The sequence below is a fragment of the Pseudorca crassidens genome, chromosome 2, assembly GCF_039906515.1.
Source record: "Pseudorca crassidens isolate mPseCra1 chromosome 2, mPseCra1.hap1, whole genome shotgun sequence".
Classification (NCBI taxonomy): Eukaryota; Metazoa; Chordata; class Mammalia; order Artiodactyla; family Delphinidae; genus Pseudorca; species Pseudorca crassidens.
The window spans coordinates 153343155-153361104 of NC_090297.1; the positions used below are offsets into that span (position 1 = coordinate 153343155).

The 17950-nt window shown below is 48.2% G+C and overlaps 1 protein-coding gene across 8 annotated transcripts in view; it reads left to right on the forward strand.

The window, feature by feature from the left end:
• The window catches only part of LOC137219988 (uncharacterized), a 47296-nt gene extending 29674 nt beyond the window's left edge, over nt 1-17622 (forward strand). For 2 of the 8 annotated variants that reach the window (XR_010941376.1, XR_010941375.1), the window contains 3 exons: nt 12999-13193; nt 13529-13821; nt 17500-17622. Coding sequence is in view for 1 of the 8 variants with exons in the window: in XM_067729435.1 (XP_067585536.1) it covers nt 7851-8056; nt 12584-12769; nt 12999-13193; nt 17500-17578 (666 nt within the window). In the remaining 7 variants the exon portion in view is untranslated. Of the gene's footprint in view, nt 1-6286; nt 12783-12998; nt 13194-13528; nt 13822-17499 lie in introns of those variants that run through there. The other 6 variants (XR_010941373.1, XR_010941372.1, XR_010941371.1 and 3 more) reach the window with 6 other exon arrangements.
• Nucleotides 17623-17950: the final 328 nt, after the last annotated feature.

Consider the following 17950-nt stretch of genomic DNA (forward strand, 5'->3'; position numbering starts at 1 on the left):
AGCCAAGGAGTCTCCCTTTCATCACTGATTCATGGTATGCACCTGGCAGGGTCACTTCCTTCTTTGAGCCTCAAAGCTTTTCATGAAGACACTGAGGGAAATGGAACAAGGTTAGCTCTCACAAGCCAGCTCTCATGTTCTCTCATGTTACCTGTGAGTCTAGGTAAGTGCCGAATGTCTTTAACATGACAGATTATGTTTTTTCTTAACCATTTCTCTTCTCCTGATTTTTACGTAATTTCTAATACATAGTAGAATAGTAGAAAAGAAAACATACTGCACTGAAAAGTAACTGACACACTAACTTTCCATTCTCATTTCACTGCCAATTCAGCCAAACGCCTTCTGTAGAATTCTGATGCAGACCATGAAAACACACTGTAAGTGTTCCAAAGTCTTTTCCATATTTGGTAGTCCTGTGATTTCCATTGGCAGAACTATCTTGGACTGTCATCTGAAAATCTATCAAAAAGAAATTAAATAGTAGGAATTCATATCAATGGTATTAGAGAAAGAAATCCTTGAACTTATCTTACTGTGTGAACCTTCATCCATGTACAAAATCAACAAGAAAGTTTAAACTTTAAAGGCAACATATTCCCATGAATATAAGGGAGAACATAACAAAAATAATATACAATGCTAACATTATGTACATACACATATATACAAGTGGTCTTGAAATATATTCCCAGATATTAATTGGATTAAAGTTTGGGGCATTAAAGCATTTTTTCTCATAGAGAGCATTATTCTTTAAGGCACATAGAGACACACATATCTGCCCTGCTGGCCTCTCACAGTTTCAGTTGATTCTACTCATGTCCCCGGTTCATTTCCCCATATATTTATTCTCGGATTAGTGATTTTTGAACAGGTGTTTCTCTCTTTAGAAATACCTGTGCCATGACCGCAGAGTACTCAGATTTCTTTTTGGCATTTGGCGGCAGATGATGGGGAAAGTGACGAGTTGTATGACAGGAGAGGTACAAGGTGAACCTTAGAGTAACTAAGACTTTATGCGTAGTTCTTAATCCCAAAAGGAAAAGAGAAGGATAGCAGCGAAAGTCATTGGAATAAAGGACCTCTGAGATGAATCAGCATTAGGATAATTCATTGGTTACTGACTGTCCAGTCGGTTTAGGTTATAAAGTATTCCTGAGTGACTGCATCACTTTATGAAAGGTTCTACCTAACTATAGCTTTCTTTTGCTGGAATTAGTTTATATGGCAATAATATGCATAGAGAATGGCTATTGTGAATTCATGTCTTCCCCAAATTGAAGACACTTGTTAAGGTACAAGTTTACCCAAGACTGCAAATGATTTATCCATACTATACTAACTGAGACTGTGTCTTACCATTCTTGTTTGTTAAAGGAGATAACAAGGCTAACTTTGAGTTATAGCAGGATACTTAGAAAATACTTTCAGGTTAAGTTTTGTAAACTAAGTTCAGTGTTTACCCACCAAAAGCAAATCAGCTCATTTAGTGTTGCAGGAAATGCCTTCATACTTTTTCACTGCCACTAAAGGAATTTAAAACACCTGTTGGATATATTCCCTCCTAGAATGCCATTTGTACACTTATTCCTAATAGGGCCTGTTATTTTAAATGCAAACTTGTATTATAAGGCTCAGAATTGATACTCAGTATTTTTAGTGATCACATGGTTTAGGGTTCTCAGATTTGGGCTCAGACTTGCATTTCAAGCATTGCAATGTGGGCCTGTTAAATGATTTCCTTGCAACCAGGAAAAATTGTTTATCTGAATCTGAAGTCCAATTAAAAAAATGTGATAGTGGTGATAGTGGTTGATGAAGCCGACTAGCGTAGCAGCTAGGGCAGTTATAGACAAGTTACATTTAACCTCTCTGTGTCTCAGTGTCTTCCTCTGAAACTGAGTTTCTTCATCAATGGGGATAAATACTGGTACCAATCTGACAGAGTTATTGTAAGAAATGAAGGAGTTCACAAATTTCTTAAAGGCTTAATGTTTGGCTTGTCGTTACTAAATGCTGGTAATTATTAGTAAAACAATATCCCTCTATTATTTATTATATCAAAATAATAATGATAAGAGCCTGTTATTTTAGTAGTTCGATTTTTTGGTCATATAGTTTAGACTAACTCATATTGTTTAAATGTGAAACCAAGAAGAAAAACAGTTTTGTTTTGTTTTTTTTAACCTGGTCAAGGAACCCAAATCACCTAATTCAGAAATGTTTCTAACTTGGCATCTGCTTTTAATCTGTCACAGCCAGAGAAAGTTTAATGTCTCAGAAAGTGACAGCCTTGTATTTGTGTAGCATAAAAAAGAAGATATATGCTAGATAACATATATACCCCTTATCTTAGTCATGCCACATATAATGCAACACTATTCCTGCTGGGTTCAAACATTGTGATCCAGAGCCTGCCATTGCCTATTATTAGGAACAGGAAAGCGTAAGAACCGTATGTGTTTGCCCTTAAGTTGGTCTACAACACACATGCTGTCAATCAGCCTCTGATAGTACCCTCCCCGTGGACAACCTTCTGTGCTCTTTTGAGCATGCTCAGATGGAGTCTACCATCAGTGTGGTGGGACTTCACTTCGCTTCAAGTGTGTCCAAGTTGAAGGGTGAAATTAACAAATACTAACCAAATTTGTGGCTGTCCAAACTAGGAAAATAGTTAAAGAATCAGGACATGAAGAATCAGGCAAATACTCATTTGGCGTCAACCCAATAAAAAATCTTCTTGGTGAGAAAAAAGTTGCCAAAGATGAAAGCCCAGAATAGTGCTACTTTAGCCTAACCACAGTGTCAAAGCAAATGACACACATACACACAAACGCAAAAGGAAGCCCTCTTCACACTAATGCCCCCAAATCCTTTATGGGGCTTCAAATTGAGCAGATTAGGTAGGTTGATGGTTGTCATTTACGGACTGGGTCCACCTAACAAGACTGGTTACTAACAGAATATCTCTGTTTTGTCATTTAATTGACATCCCAAACCTAATATACCTTGCAATCAAATACACACATAGTCACTCATGCTTTTTCTGTAGACTTTCCAAAACAGAAAAGCGCAGCTCCATTCTTCCTGGTGCTCAGTTACAAAATGTGATTCATCTTTAACGTTTTTCTTTCTCTCTCCTTTCACATCCAATACACAAGCAAAATGTGTCAGCCCTATCTTTGAGATAGAACCAGAATTTGACAGTTTCTCGATTTTTCCACTGTTACCACTCAGGATTAAGATTTCGTTGCCTGTCATCTTAATTATTATCCCTCTGAACTGTGTCCTTAACACAGTGGCTGGAGAACACTTTGAGAATCTAAGTCAGAAGAATTACGTGACTTCAGTGTCTTCCCCTTCATCATAGTTGAAGCTGAAGTTCTTAAAATGCTGGAAAGTTGCACCATGATTATCCTCCACATTATATGTTTGATCTCATCTCCTCCACCTCTACTCCTTGCTCACTCTTTTCCAAACACCTTATACTCTTTAGTCCTTGATGTTCAACAACTATAGTAGGAAGACATTTTCACTTGCTGTTCCCTTTACCTGAATTGCTGTTGTCTTTACTATCTACAGTACTCATCCACTCACTTTTTTAGGTCTTTCCTCAAATATCACCGTCTCCATTATGAGTCCTTGCTTGCATTCCCTGTAATAACCTGAAGCCCCACTAATACACCCTACCTCCTTAGGAGCCTCCCTTCTGCTGTAGAATCTGTTGAATGAATGAATGGAGTGAGCTATGTCTAATTTCCAAAAAAATAAACATCAACCGTGAACACTTGTTGAGAGACGGATTCAGGATTCAGGATTAAAAGAAGTGTAAATTCAGGCCTTACCATTCACCATCCATTCCCTCAGGGTTCTGCTATGGTGTATCTTTGAATAAAAAGCACAATTTGATAAGACTAATAGCTTAAATTCGTTAGAATCCCAAACCTTTTATAGTAGAAATGTGATAAAAATTGTGTCAGAGATTCTCAACAAAATGTTAGCAAATTGAAGCCAAAAAAGTATAAAAACAATTATATACCATGACCAAACGGGATTTGTGTCAGGTACATAATGCTGGTTCAACATTTGAAAATTAATCAATATAATCCAACCAAGACAAATAAAGGAAAAAAAACATATAAATACATGCGGAAGAAGCATTCGACAAAATCCAGCGTGCACTCATGAGAAAAACTCTCAGTAAACTAGGAATAGAGAGGGACTTTCTTAACTTGATAAATACGATCTACAAAAAAACCAATAGCTGACATCATACTTACTGGAGAGAAACTCAATGCTTTCCCACTAAGATTAAGCACAAGGCAAGGATGTCCTCCTTTATTATAACTTTTCAGTATTGTGCTGCAAGTCCTTGCTAATGCAATAAGGCAAGAAAAGGAAATAAAAGGTGTACAGATTGAGAACGAAGACATAAACCTGTCTTTGTTCACAGGTGACATGATCATCTATGTAGAAAATCTTAAAGTGTTGACCCAAAACTCCTGTAACTAATAAGTGATTATAGCAAGGTTGCAGGATCCAGGGTTAATATACAAAAGGCAATTGCTTTCCTATATCCCAAAAATGAACAAGTGGAATAGATTTAAAAAAAAACCGACACTATTTACATTAGCATTGCCAAAAATGTAATACTTCTATATAAATCTAATAAAATATGTACAACATCTATAGGAGGAAAACTACAAAACCGTGATGAATGAAGTCAAAGAATAACTAAATAAATGGAGAGAGATTGCATGTTCATGAATAGGAAGACTCGGTATTCTCAAAATGTCAGTTCTTTCTAAGTTAATCTATAGAAATTCAGTGCGATCCCAATCAAAATCCCAGCAAGTTATTTTATGGATATTGACAAACTGATTCTAAAGTCCATATGAAGAGGCAAGAGACCCAGAATAGCTATCACCTCATTGAAGGACACAGTTGAAGGAATGACACTACCCAGCTTGAAGACTTATTATGAAGGTGCAGTAATCAAGACAGGGTGGTATTGGTGAAACAAGAAGTAGATCAATGGAACAGAATAAAGAGCCCCAAAATAGACCCACATAAATACAATCAACTGGTCTTTGGCAAAAGAACAAAGACAATACAATAGTCTTTTTATATAGTCTTTTTTTATAGTCTTTTCATCAAATAGTGCTGAAACAACTGGATGTCCATAGTTAAAAAAAAATCGAGACACACCTATATATAAATATACACTGTATACATACATACAGTGTACATATACTATATATATACACACCCGTATATCAATATATATACAGCATGTTCACGTTTATAATGTGTATACTATATATATACACATACATACATGTATACAATATGTACACACAAATATATAGGCTTGTATGTATACTGTATATAGTACTTACACATATACTACAAACGCACGCACATATAAACGTGTATACATATATATAATATGTATACACACATATACAAATTAATAGGCTTGTATATATTCAGTATTTTTACATATATAGTTTTGTTTTAAGGAGTTGACTCATGTGACCGTGAGGCAGGCAAGTCAGGGCAGGACTCTGGGCTGGAGACACAGGGAAGAGCTGATGTCCCAAGGCCATTGGAGGAACAGTTCCCTCTTTCTAGGGAACCTCATTTTTCTCTCCAGTCCTTCAAGTGATGGACGAGGCCCACCCACACCGTGGCATTGACAATCTCCTTTATGCAAAGTTGACCCATTTCAGTGTTAACCTCTCTTGAAAAATACCTTCCTGGCCACATCTGGAATAATGTTTGTGGTTGCCGGGGCCCCACGCAGTGCGCACATGAAATTAACCATCCCCGTGGCGATGATGACACTTTATTTTCTCCCTTGACCATTGTCACTACTATTCCAATTAAAATGGCAGTGCTATGAGGGCAGGGCATTTCCTTTTTTGCCAGTACTGAGCGTCCGCGGTCTGGTGCCTAGCATAGGCTAAATACACGGCATTTTTGTGAACAGAAGCCGGGATTCTGGCTGTCATATTTAATAGGAATTATAGTCTTATTATTGGGGGGGAGGGTGTGTGTCACGGTGTGTCAAGTGCGGGAGTCGAACCCGCCACCACTGGCCCTGAGGAGTCTTCCCGGGTCCCCGCTTCGGGCCGGTGAGGGTGGCCGGGGGCAGCCGAAGACGTGCGTCTGTGCGTGCGTGCGTCCGTGCGTGAGAGTCCACGGGGCGGTCCGCGCGTGCCGCGAGTGGTTCAGCCCGGCCCCCGGCTGTTGTGCTCGCCTCACGTCGGCCCGAGTTGGCGACAGCGCTGGAGGCCCCGGGCCTGTGACCGCAAAGAGGGAGCCGGGGGCCGGATGGGAGCGCGGCGGCGGCAGCTGAGGCCCAGGCCAGGCACCCTCCCCTCAGCCTCCCGTCTGCCCCGCCCCCGCCGGCGGCGCCGCGCCCCTCCGCCAACCGCCAAACTAGCACGGTGTGGGGGCCGCGCGCGAAGACATGGGGGAGAAGCTGGAGCTGAGGCTGGAGCCGCTCGTGGGGGCCGAGCCCGCCGTCTACCCGTGGCCGCTGCCGGTCTACGTAACTGCCGCCCGTCTCCTCCCGGGCCCCCGCCCCTCTTCCCCCACGGCGCGTACTGAGCCCACCGAGAAACGGAGCGACTCCAGTCGCCAGACCCTGTTTGGAGGCCCCCTTCCCGCCCCGCCGTGGTTCTCCGCGGCAGTTTCTAGCCCCCGCGCGCAGGGTGGGCAGAGGGGAGCCGGCGCCGGCCGGGGGCGCAGACTCAGCCGCGGGGACCCCGTGCTTCCGAGGGGCGCCTGAGCCGGTCTGCGGTTGGCTTTGCAGTGCTGGGGACCCCGGTCCCCCCGGGCCTGGAATGCCGGCGGGCTTGCCCTTCTGTACTTTAGGATCTGACATGTAGGGTTTCTTTTTCCTGGTAGTTTATTCTTAGCGCTGTCAACGTGCTTAGTTCTTTTTTTATTTTTCAGGGCACCCTTTCCTCTCTCACTCCAGTTTTTTTGTGTTTCTGTTTTGTTTTAGTTAGGCATTTTGTCCCTCTGATCTTGAGTGGGTGGGCTGGCAGGACACTTGGAGAGGAGGCATTCTGTCCCCTGATATTGAGTGGCCTTTGGAAAATGACACGCCAGACGTAAATTTACACAGGCGTCCGGTGAGTCCAGAAATGCAGGATGTCCGGCTAGGTGGACGCCCGGCCTCTCGTCCCCCGTGGCGGCGTGGTGCGCGTGTTCCTTGTCTCAGGGTTTACGCTTGGGCCCTGCAGCCCACCTTCCGGAGGGAAAGCGCAGCGGGCGCCTTGGGCCGGCGCCTTTGGGGCGCTCTTTCGTGCGCTCGGCTTGCGGGGGACCGGCCTCCAGGCGACCCGGCCCTCGCGCGGGCTCCGTGTGTGTCAGTTCGTGGAAAGTGTGTCGCGGCCGGGGTCGGGGTCGGGACGCTGGGACCGCCTGGGAGCCGATGTTGACTCCCGGGCCCCGGTTCTCCGCAGTTATCTGAGGTCCGAGGGTTTCCAGCCCGCCACCGCGCACTGGCGCTTTCTATTTTTGCTCTTCCTGTGCCCGGAGGCGCGGCTGAGCCTGGGCTCTGGCTTTTCCGGTTGGGTAACTCCGGGTGGCCCGGGTGGGCGGCCTGAGCAGTGGGCAGGGCGGGGAGACATCCCAGGGGAGGGAAACTGAAAGTGGCGAGAGCCTTCAGAACTCCAGCTGATCCACTTGCCTCGCCTCCCCGCCCCTCTTACTGCACTTGTCTTGCACCGGTTGGCTGGCCGGCGCATTTTTCAAAATGTATTAATTTGTTTATCCTTAGTAGCCGTGAAGCATAGTTCACTTGTAGTGCACAGTTGTAGGAGTTTTGACAGATGATCGCCGTCAGGCGGCAGAGCAATCCTGTCATCCCACTTGCTGCCCTTTGGCGCCAGCGCGCCTCTAGCCTCTTGGCCACTAATCTCCTCTCTGTCCCTAAGGTTTTGGCTTTTCCAGAAAGCCAGATGAACGGAACAACAGCATGTAGCTTTTCAATTCTGGCTGCTTTGGCTCAGCAAAACCTATGCGAGATTCATCCCAGGTTTGTTTTTGTCGTTGTTGTTGTTTTAAACATTGATTTAGTTAGTTATTTACTTGGCTGTGCCGGGTCTTAGTTGCGGCACATGGGATCTTCATTGGCGCATGCAGTATGTTTTAGTTGCAGCGTGCGGGATCTAGTTCCCTGAGCAGAGATGGACCCCGGGCCCCCTGCATTGGGAGCGCGGAGTCTTAGCCACTGGACCACCAGGGAAGTCCGTCATCCCTGTTGTTGCGGGTATGAGAAGCCACTCCTTTTTCTGGCTGTGTTGTATTCCATGATGCGTTTGTCCATTCGCCTGCGGGTGGCAGGACTTGTGGGATGTTTCCAGTTTTGAGGAGATCAGGAATAAAGCTGCTGTAAACATCCCAGGGCAGGTTTCCATGTGAACTTGGGTTTTTACCTCACTTGAGAAAATACTCAGGAGTGGGACTGGGATCTGTGCTAAGTGTATGTTTAACAACCCTTCTGCATCTTAGAAATTGGTATTTTTGAGTATTGGAAGAGTTTAGAAATGCACTGTGACCCAGCACCCAGGCACTTGAAACGAAGTTGAAGGTTCATCTGGAGATGGTCATGTTGTCCCCGTCTCTGTCTTTTATTCGAGGCAGAGCAAGGCCACAGATTTGTAACCCTTGTAAGGAAGGCCTCGTGTGTCCAGGCCCTGGCGGGACCTGGCTTTCTAGTGGTGGGCGGTTCTGAAGTGGAGAGAGCGTCTTTCCCTTGCTGGCTGGACCTCGCTTGGCAGGGTGCAGGGTGTGCTGCCTGCCTGGCCGGGTGCTCTTTCTGCCGGTCAGCAGCCATTCCTGGTGTGTCTGTCCTACTATCAGGCAGGCGGTCAGGGGCCCTAGTGAAGTGCTCAGCGAGCTGCAGCCTTCCTAAAGCTTTGCGGGTAATGTCTGCTACCCTCCCATTTCCCTGCTGAGGAATTTTGCTTTCTCATGGGAAGTGAGGGGGCAGTACTTTATAAGAGTTCATATTTTGTGATGACTCGATGCTGAATACATTAAGAAAATGGGCTCCTTCCAGAAGCTTAACTTCTTAGAAGGTCAGGTTATTCACGTGACCGCACGTTTGAAATGAGTGAGCTTGTTTGTTCATTGATTCATTCATTCTGCAAGCACCTCCTGGATATTTAGAGTGAGTGTTCCAGGGGGCGCGGAGGACAGTAGACAGTATTCTTTTTTTTGTTTTTTTGATTTTTGAATTTTATTTAATTTATTTTTTTATATAGCACGTTCTTATTAGTCATCAGTTTTATACACATCAGTGTATACATGTCAATCCGACTCGCCCAGTTCAACACACCACCATCCCCACCCCCCCGTGGCTTTCCCGCCTTGGTGTCCATACGTTTGTTCTCTACATCTGTGTCTCAACTTCTGCCCTGCAAACCAGTTCATCTGTACCATTTTTCTAAGTTCCACATACATGCGTTTACATACGATATTTGTTTTTCTCTTTCTGACTTACTTCACTCTGTATGACAGTCTCTAGATCCATCCATGTCTCAACAAATGACTCAATTTCTTTCCTTTTTATGGCTGAGTAATATTCCATTGTGTATATGTACCACAACTTCTTTATCTGTTCATCTGTCGATGGGCATTTAGGTTGCTTCCATGACCTGGCTGTTGTAAATAGTGCTGCAGTGAACATTGGGGTGCATGTGTCTTTTTAAATTATGGTTTTCTCTGGGTATATGCCCAGTAGTGGGATTGCTGGATCAAATGGTAATTCTATTTTTAGTTTTTTAAGGAACCTCCATACTGTTCTCCATAGTGGCTGTATCAATTAACATTCCCACCAGCAGTGCAAAAGGGTTCCCTTTTCTCCACACCCTCTCCAGCATTTGTTGTTTGTAGATTTTCTGATGGTACCCATTCTAACTGGTGTGAGGTGATACCTCATTGTAGTTTTGATTTGCATTTCTCTAATAATTAGTGATGTTGAGCAGCTTTTCACGTGCTTCTTGGCCATCTGTATGTCTTCTTTGGAGAAATGGTTATTTAGGTCATCTGTCCATTTTTGGATTGGGTTGTTTGTTTCTTTAGTATTGAGCTGCATGATCTGTTTATATATTTTGGAGATTAATCCTTTGTCCGTTAATTCGTTTGCAAATATTTTCTCCCATTCTGAGGGTGACAGTATTCTTATTCTCAAAACTTATGAACTAAGGATGGTAGGTGATCTATAAACACAGAAGTTCAGCTGAGGTGTAGTGCCCCGTATATGGGATCAACTGAGGTCCCAGAGAGTGGGGCTGCCACATTTGCCCTGGGGGAGGTGTGGGTGGTTTCTCTGAGGTGGGGGCACCCGCAGGAGGAAGTGTAAACAGCCACAACCGCCTGTACTCGGAAATGTCCAGCCTCCAAGATGGGCTTTTGCGCAATTGACAAATAGGAGGATGAGGTGCAGGGCGAGTTTTGTTCCTTCTGTGACTGAGAGTTCCCAGATATCTACTTATAGCTCACGGTGGCATTTCTAAAGCAGGATGGTCCTTCTTTTGGTGGGAAAACCGGGTCTCAGCTCAGGAGGAAGCAGGTGGTATCTTCGGCTGCCTGATGGCAGGGCAGGAGCCAGCAAGGGCGTGCAGTGGTCCTTCCCCTCCGTGACTCACTGAGGCTGTGGGCGTGGAGCGGCCCCAGCGTGAGTGTCCCCGCCTGCTTCTGGCTTCCTCCTGAGAGCCCACGAGTCTCTGATGAATGCCCGCTGAGCAGTCACACCCTTCACTCCACAGTGGGTAGTAGCTGAAGTGGGAGGGTGAGTGAGCCATCCCTCCCTGTGACTCAGAAAACATTTTCTGATCTGACCTCTGCTGGTGTGAGTCCTGCCTAATCTGAGCTCAGGTGGAAGGCAGGTTAACCCTTTGAGGACTTTCTGTGGGTGAAGTAGCCCCTTTGAAGAGGAAGGGATCACCGGGAAATGCCTGGTATTCCGTATGTACGTGCCTGTTAGCTTTCATACTTTGGTCCCTAACATCCAAATGCCACCTGTATACTCTGTTCCTGGTGGGAGGGGCCAGAGGCAGCCAGCCGGCCCTTTGGATATTCACTAGGCAGGAGGTGGCTGGGAGCTGCAGGGGACCGGCCCCCAGTCTACCTCTAAGAGCTGCGTCCTTTTTTCCTTAATTAAATTAAACTTTTTATTTTGAGATTATCGTAGATTCTTGCACAGCTGTCAGAAATAGGTCGGACACATCCCACGTTCTCTTTACTCAGTTTCTCCCGATGGTGGCTTCTTACAAAGCTACGCACCGATGTAATGATTTCATTGTCATTGATACAATCAAGATACAGAGTGTTTGGTGTCCCTTTTGGATTTGGGGACCTGTAGGGTGTGACTGGCTGTGTCTGCGCATCCCTGGGCCCCGGGCCCGGCGCATGTCTCCCAGGAAACCCCTCTCCTCCCTCTTTCTTTCTGCTGTGTCCTCCTCTCGTGGTCCTGGCACTCTTCCCCAGTGCGTGAGCCTTCTCTCCCTGGCTGTGGGATGACAGTCCTGTTTCCTTCCTCCCACTCAGGGTGCTGCCTGGAGGCCTCTTTGACGTCTTCTCTGTCCCCTCAAGCTGTCCCTGCCGTTCCCACCAGCCGGGTCTCCTGCCACGCCCATGGCGTCAAGCGGTCCCAAGGGTGTTAACAGAGGACATGCCGGGTGCCTGTCCATGGTCCTCCGCAGCTCATGCGTGGCTCTGTAGTGCCTCCCTCACTGCCCACCTTTCTTGTTCCTTCCCAGACTCTCTCTCCCCACCCACGGCCGCTGTCGCGGTGCCTAGCCCGGGGCTCTGTTCCTTAGCGCCCCTGTGTCGGACCGGGCCCTCTTCCTGTCCAGGGCGCCTGGCAGGGCTCCCGAGTCACAGGTTCCCGTGAGCTGCAGTTGGGAGGTCGGAGGCTGCGTGCTTCACTGAGTGTTGACCTTGGATGACAACGCCTCCTCATCTCTGAGGGGCTTCCGTTTGAATCCCCTCAGTTAGTCATGGGGTACGCGGCCGATGTCGGGAAAGCACGTCAGGCTCACACCAGGTGCACGGGCAGCCGGTGTGTGAGAGAGGTTACCTCTGAGAACGCTGGTCCTTTAAAAACCTGACACGTCTTTTCCTGGGTGGGGAAGGGGTTTTTGCAGGCTGTGTCCCTGGGGGGGGAGACCGCCACGGGGTGGTGCCCACGGGGATGGCAGGAGTCATGGGGCTTGGGGCGGGGAGCTCTAGGGAAGGATTTGCATGTCCCATGGTGGTGGTGGCTCACGTTTCCCCTGGTGTGCAGGTGCCTCCCTGGCGTCTGCTCTGTGCTCACCCTGCAGGCTGAGTGAGGGTCCCACCGGAGAGCAGGTGCTGGGGCCACAGGACACGCTGGGCCCACACCTGGTCTGGGACAGACACCAGGTGAAGGGGTGGGACAAGGGGAGGAGGAGCCGCGCTGGGTGTTGTGGGTTTTGTGTCTTTTTAAATGACAGCTTTGCCGAGATAGCATTCACACACCACTGAACTCACCCATATGAAGTGTACAATTTAATGGCTTTTACTATATTCACAGAGCTGTGCAGCCTTCACCTCTAATTCCAGAACATTCCATCAGCGCAAAGGGCCGGCAGTCCCCTGCTCCAGCCCCTGACACTCTGTGTCTGTGGATCTGCCTGTTCTGGACGTTTCCCATCAATGGAATCACACACTGTGTGTCCTTCTGTGTCTGGTTTCTCTCACTGAGCATCGTGTTCTCAGGGTCCGTCCACGTTGTGAGTGTCAGGGCTTCACCCCTTTGCATAGCTGAGTGATGCTCCCGTGTGTGTGGCCCAGGTCGTGGGGTCTCGAGGCCCCTGGAGAGGCGTTCGTTTGGCTTGGTCCTGGGGTGGGGTGACGCCAGTTGCACTGATACGGTGCTAACAGGACCCCTTGCTGGACTGGGAGACAGTTGAATTATGTCTTAATAGTGGCTTTGGTTCTCCTTTCAGTATCTGGTGTGTTGTAGCTTCCCTGAACATGGTGAGCAAAAGCTGCCTCCCCACAGCACCTCTGGGACCCTCTGACAAGCCAGGTGCGTGCCTGGCCCAAGACAAGATGCCTGGGCTTCCCTGCCAATACCTGAGCTGGGAGGGACATGGATACTGGGCAGCACAAGACACGGGCTCTCCTCCTTCCGGGCTCTGGTGAGTGTAAGTTTGACTAGAATACAGTTTATCATTTTACCTCTGATTCCCTGTAGTTGACTGCTGGTCCATCATGACAACATTATACCCAGACTGCCAAGCCATTTTACCGTCCCATGGAACCTCACTGCAGATGCATTCTGCGCATCTCTAACATTTATCTTCTCTGGACCTGCTTTCAGAGCAATGTGTTTTGTTAGATCCAGTCACAGAGCTATGGAAACAACATAGGCTGTCTTATTTTAACTGACATGTGGTCCCCATTTCTTTTTTCTACTCCCTTACTTATGGCCGTTAACAATGACTCTTTCTCCACCCTTTTCATGTCCCACTAGACTCTGTTGTGTGTCCTTGCTCTCTCACCTGAAGAGGATACCTCTTATTTCAACAAGAGGTTAAGTGTTTCAGACACAAACTTCCTCATCTTCTTTCTGCTGACTCTGGCTGCCTTCCAATACATGTTCCATGATGCAGACACCACCATCTCCACTTCAAATCCGTCTGTGACTTTCCATTGCTCTTAGGATAAAGACTAACCTCCTCACCATGGTCTAAAATGTGGAGTCAAAGGATGGCTTCCGGTGGACAACTGGTGCCGTTCTGTAAGATAAGGAGCTTGCTTCAGAAGGTAAATCATATGTCCACTACATATACTGTTTAGTTTACCAGGCAAGACTTTCTTGGTGAAAGAAGCAGCGTTGACTTGCATTCTAGAGCAGGCTTCTCATCTGGCTGTGCACTGGTACTCTCTCTCTGGGGGTGCTAGTCTGCAGCGCAGGGCATCCCCTGGGCAGGATGGAGCATGATCTCTGTGGCCTCGTCTTGCAGCTCCTTCCTTTCATTCTCAGTCATCCAGCCCACAGTGGCCTCCTTTCAGGCCTGCATACTTACAAGGGCGCATTGCCCGTGCTGCCTCTCTGCAGGAAATGTCCTTCTGTTTAGTTTGCAGCTGATTGATGCCTCCTCACCGTTCGCATCTCTTCTCATGTGTCACTTTGCCAAGAAAGTGTCCCCTTACCTACTCAACTCATCACGTCCCCCTACCATAGCTCACATAACACCACGTACCTCTCGCTTACAGCCTTAATCACATTTCACATCCAGTTTTAGGTAGGTGTTTACCATATGGTCCGTGAGGAAGAGATCATGCCTGTTTTGCTTACTCTTGATTCCCAGCGACTAGCCCGGTTACTGATAACCTCTGTTAGAGGAGAGAAAGGAATGCACCCAATCCCTGGTGAAGCCCTGACCGTTTTCCTTTCTAGTGTCCCTCGTACTCCTCCCTGCCATCTGTGTCGCCCTTACTCCGCGTCTACCGTTTATGAGTTTACACCTGGGTTACGGTGACTGCTTCGGAGAATCGCATGCCTTTCTACCTCCCTCGCTGCGACCTCTCCTACGCCTCCCAGGGCTCTTGGGTTATGCCCTTGCCCTCTTCCGAGCCGTCCGTGGCACCCGCTGTCATCCCCATACGGCCAAGCTCCTAAGACTGACACTCAAGGCCCTCCGTAATCTGGCTTCAGTTTCACTTTCTAGACGTTTCAAGGAAGAGCGGGGTCTAAATATCTGTGCACCTCTGCTCCGTTTCATATCTACCCACGAGGTTAATTTTTTTGTTTCTTCCAGTCCATCTATTTTGCACCTCCTTCTCTGCGAAGACTTCACTGAGAATCCAAGCGATTTGTGGATCCCTTCTCTCCCCTGAAGCTGTAAACAGTTTAACAAGACATGTGCGGAACTGCCGTAAGGTAATCTACATCTTGTCTCCCTCTCTGGTATCTAACCTCCCTGCGAATGGGGGTACGTCTCCGTGTTCTGTGCAGTTTTCAGCACGGTACTCTCTGCACGTAGTGGATATTTGCTTTGGTAAGTGGACGAATAAGTGAATGAGTCACCAAGATAAGGGTATTGTCTCATTCTTTCTCGCTTTTTCCACTTTCAAGTTTCTTTAGTTAGTTTCCTCAGACAAAAGGTTTCTTTGTAGCTACACAGTGGCCAGGTCCACAGAATGTTGCAGATAGCTGCTGAAAACATCCCTCCTCCACTTGAGAATGGCTTGCTCTCCCTCTCAAGCGGAGAGAGCTGGGATTCGATATTTAATTAAGTGCCTCTGTCCACTTGGCATTTAGAGGCACTAGGGGGCGTTAGTGCTCTACACCCGGTGAAATGCCTGTTTCGTTTGTGATTTTCCTTTGTGAAAAACAACTATCCACAGAGTGTTTTGTGCCAATTTTCCATCCTTTTAGATTGTCGGAGAGCATTTTACCTACGTAGAAACAGAAAACGAATAGAAAGAGCGTTGCTTTGCGTTTAATAAAAGCTTAGGGCGGTCTCGGTGGTACGTTAGTGAAGTTATCTGGGGACACCTTAGCCACGTACATTGTGTTGGAGAGGCACCGAGAATTCAGGAGTTCTCAAAGTTCGAGGACACAGTTGCCTTACACGTAGGCTCGGTGGCAGCCGTGGACATGGCAGTGATTTGGAGAAATGTTGTATTAGTCGGCTCTTGCTGTGATAATGCTTTGCAACAAACCTCCCCAAAACTCACTTACGTAAAGAAGAATCTAGTTTTCTCGGACCTGTGGGCTAGCTGCAGCGGCTGTCTTGTAGACCTCTCGATGGCGGGTGTTGCTCCATGCCGTGGGTCAGTTTGAGGTCTGTCCCGCACACCTTACCGTGGAGCCCAACTGTGAGGCTGCAGGTCCCCGTCTTCTCGCAGAGTTCACTGGAAGGTAAGAGGTGAGCCCAACCACACAAGGCCACGTAAGGCCTCTGGGACTCATTGAAGGCCATCGTGTCTTCCCTTGGCCTCCTGGGAACCCCCTGGCCCCAGGATGCAGCTTCCGTAGCCCAGGGCAACCGGCGGAGGGGGGCGGGCGGGGCTGCAGGAGGGTGGAACGCTGAGGTCACAGAGGGTGTGGGTGTGGCCACCTCTGCTGTGACTGAACCAAGGGCAGGGGGGCAGGGGGTCCAGGGCAGGGCCCTCAGAGCCCGGTAGGCCCAGGGGGGCGGCGCAAGCACCTAGGCCCAGGCCGAAGAGCGCCTTCTTGGTCTGCGCGGCAGGCCGGCCTCTCGCCTTGCCACTCAGGCCGCCCTCCCACTTGAAGTGTGTGTGGCACGCGTCCGCGGAGTACACCTCGCTGCACAGGTAGCCGTGGGACTGGGCGTCGTAGCTTCCTGCGGGGCGGCCGGAGGTCCCGCAGGCGGGTGGGTCCCTGGCACAGACGCGCGGAGCGGCTCCCGCCCGGCCCCCCTGAGAACCGTCGCCGTTCCGTAAGGCGGGGCGCCTGCTTCAGAATGTAAATCACGTGTCCGCTCTATGGATACGCTGTTTAGTTTACCAGGCAAGACTTTCTTGGTGAAAGAAGCAGCATTGGCTTGCATTCTCGAGCAGGCTTCTCATCTGGCTGTGCACTGGTACGCTCTCTCTGGGTGTGCTAGTCCGCAGGGCAGGGCATCCCCTGGGCAGGGTGGAGCGTGATCTCTGCGGCCTCGTCCTGCAGCTCCTTCCTTTCATTCTCAATCATCCTGCCCACGGTGGCCTCCTCTCAGGCCTGCATACTTACAACGGCGCATTGCCCGTGCTGCCCCTCTGCAGGAAGTGTCCCTCTGTTTAGTTTGCAGCTGACTGATGCCGCCTCACCCTTCTCATCTCTTCTCAGGTGTCACTTGGTCAAGAAAGCGTCCCCTTACCTACTCAACTCATCACGTCCCCCTACCGTAGCTCACGTGACACCACGCACCTCTCGCTTATGGCCGTCGTCGCCTTTCACATCCAGTTTCAGGTAGGTAAGTTTACCCCGTGGTCCGTGAGGAAGAAGAGATCACGCCTGTTTTGCTTACTCTTGATTCCCAGCGACTAGCCCGGTTACTGATAACCTCTGTTAGAGGAGAGAAAGGAATGCACCCAATCCCTGGTGAAGCCCTGACCGTTTTCCTTTCTAGTGTCCCTCGTACTCCTCCCTGCCATCTGTGTCGCCCTTTCTCCGCGTCTACCGTTTATGAGTTTACACCTGGGTTACGGTGACTGCTTCGGAGAATCGCATGCCTTTCTACCTCCCTCGCTGCGACCTCTCCTACGCCTCCCAGGGCTCTTGGGTTATGCCCTTGCCCTCTTCCGAGCCGTCCGTGGCACCCGCTGTCAACCCCATACGGCCAAGCTCCTAAGACTGACACTCAAGGCCCTCCGTAATTTGGCTTCAGTTTCACTTTCTAGACGTTTCAAGGAAGAACGGGGTCTAAATATCTGTGCACCTCTGCTCCGTTTCATATCTACCCACGAGGTTAATTTTTTTGTTTCTTCCAGTCCACCTATTTTGCACCTCCTTCTCTGGGAAGACTTCACTGAGAATCCAAGCGATTTGTGGATCCCTTCTCTCCCCTGAAGCTGTAAACAGTTTAACAAGACATGTGCGGAACTGCCGTAAGGTAATCTACATCTTGTCTCCCTCTCTGGTATCTAACCTCCCTGCGAATGGGGGTACGTCTCCGTGTTCTGTGCGGTTTTCAGCACGGTACTCTCTACACGTAGTGGATATTTGCTTTGGTAAGTGGACGAATAAGTGAATGAGTCACCAAGATAAGGGTATTGTCTCATTCTTTCTCGCGTTTTCCACTTTCAAGTTTCTTTAGTTAGTTTCCTCAGACAAAAGGTTTCTTTGTAGCTACACAGTGGCCAGGTCCACAGAATGTTGCAGATAGCTGCTGAAAACATCCCTCCTCCACTTGAGAATGGCTTGCTCTCCCTCTCAAGCGGA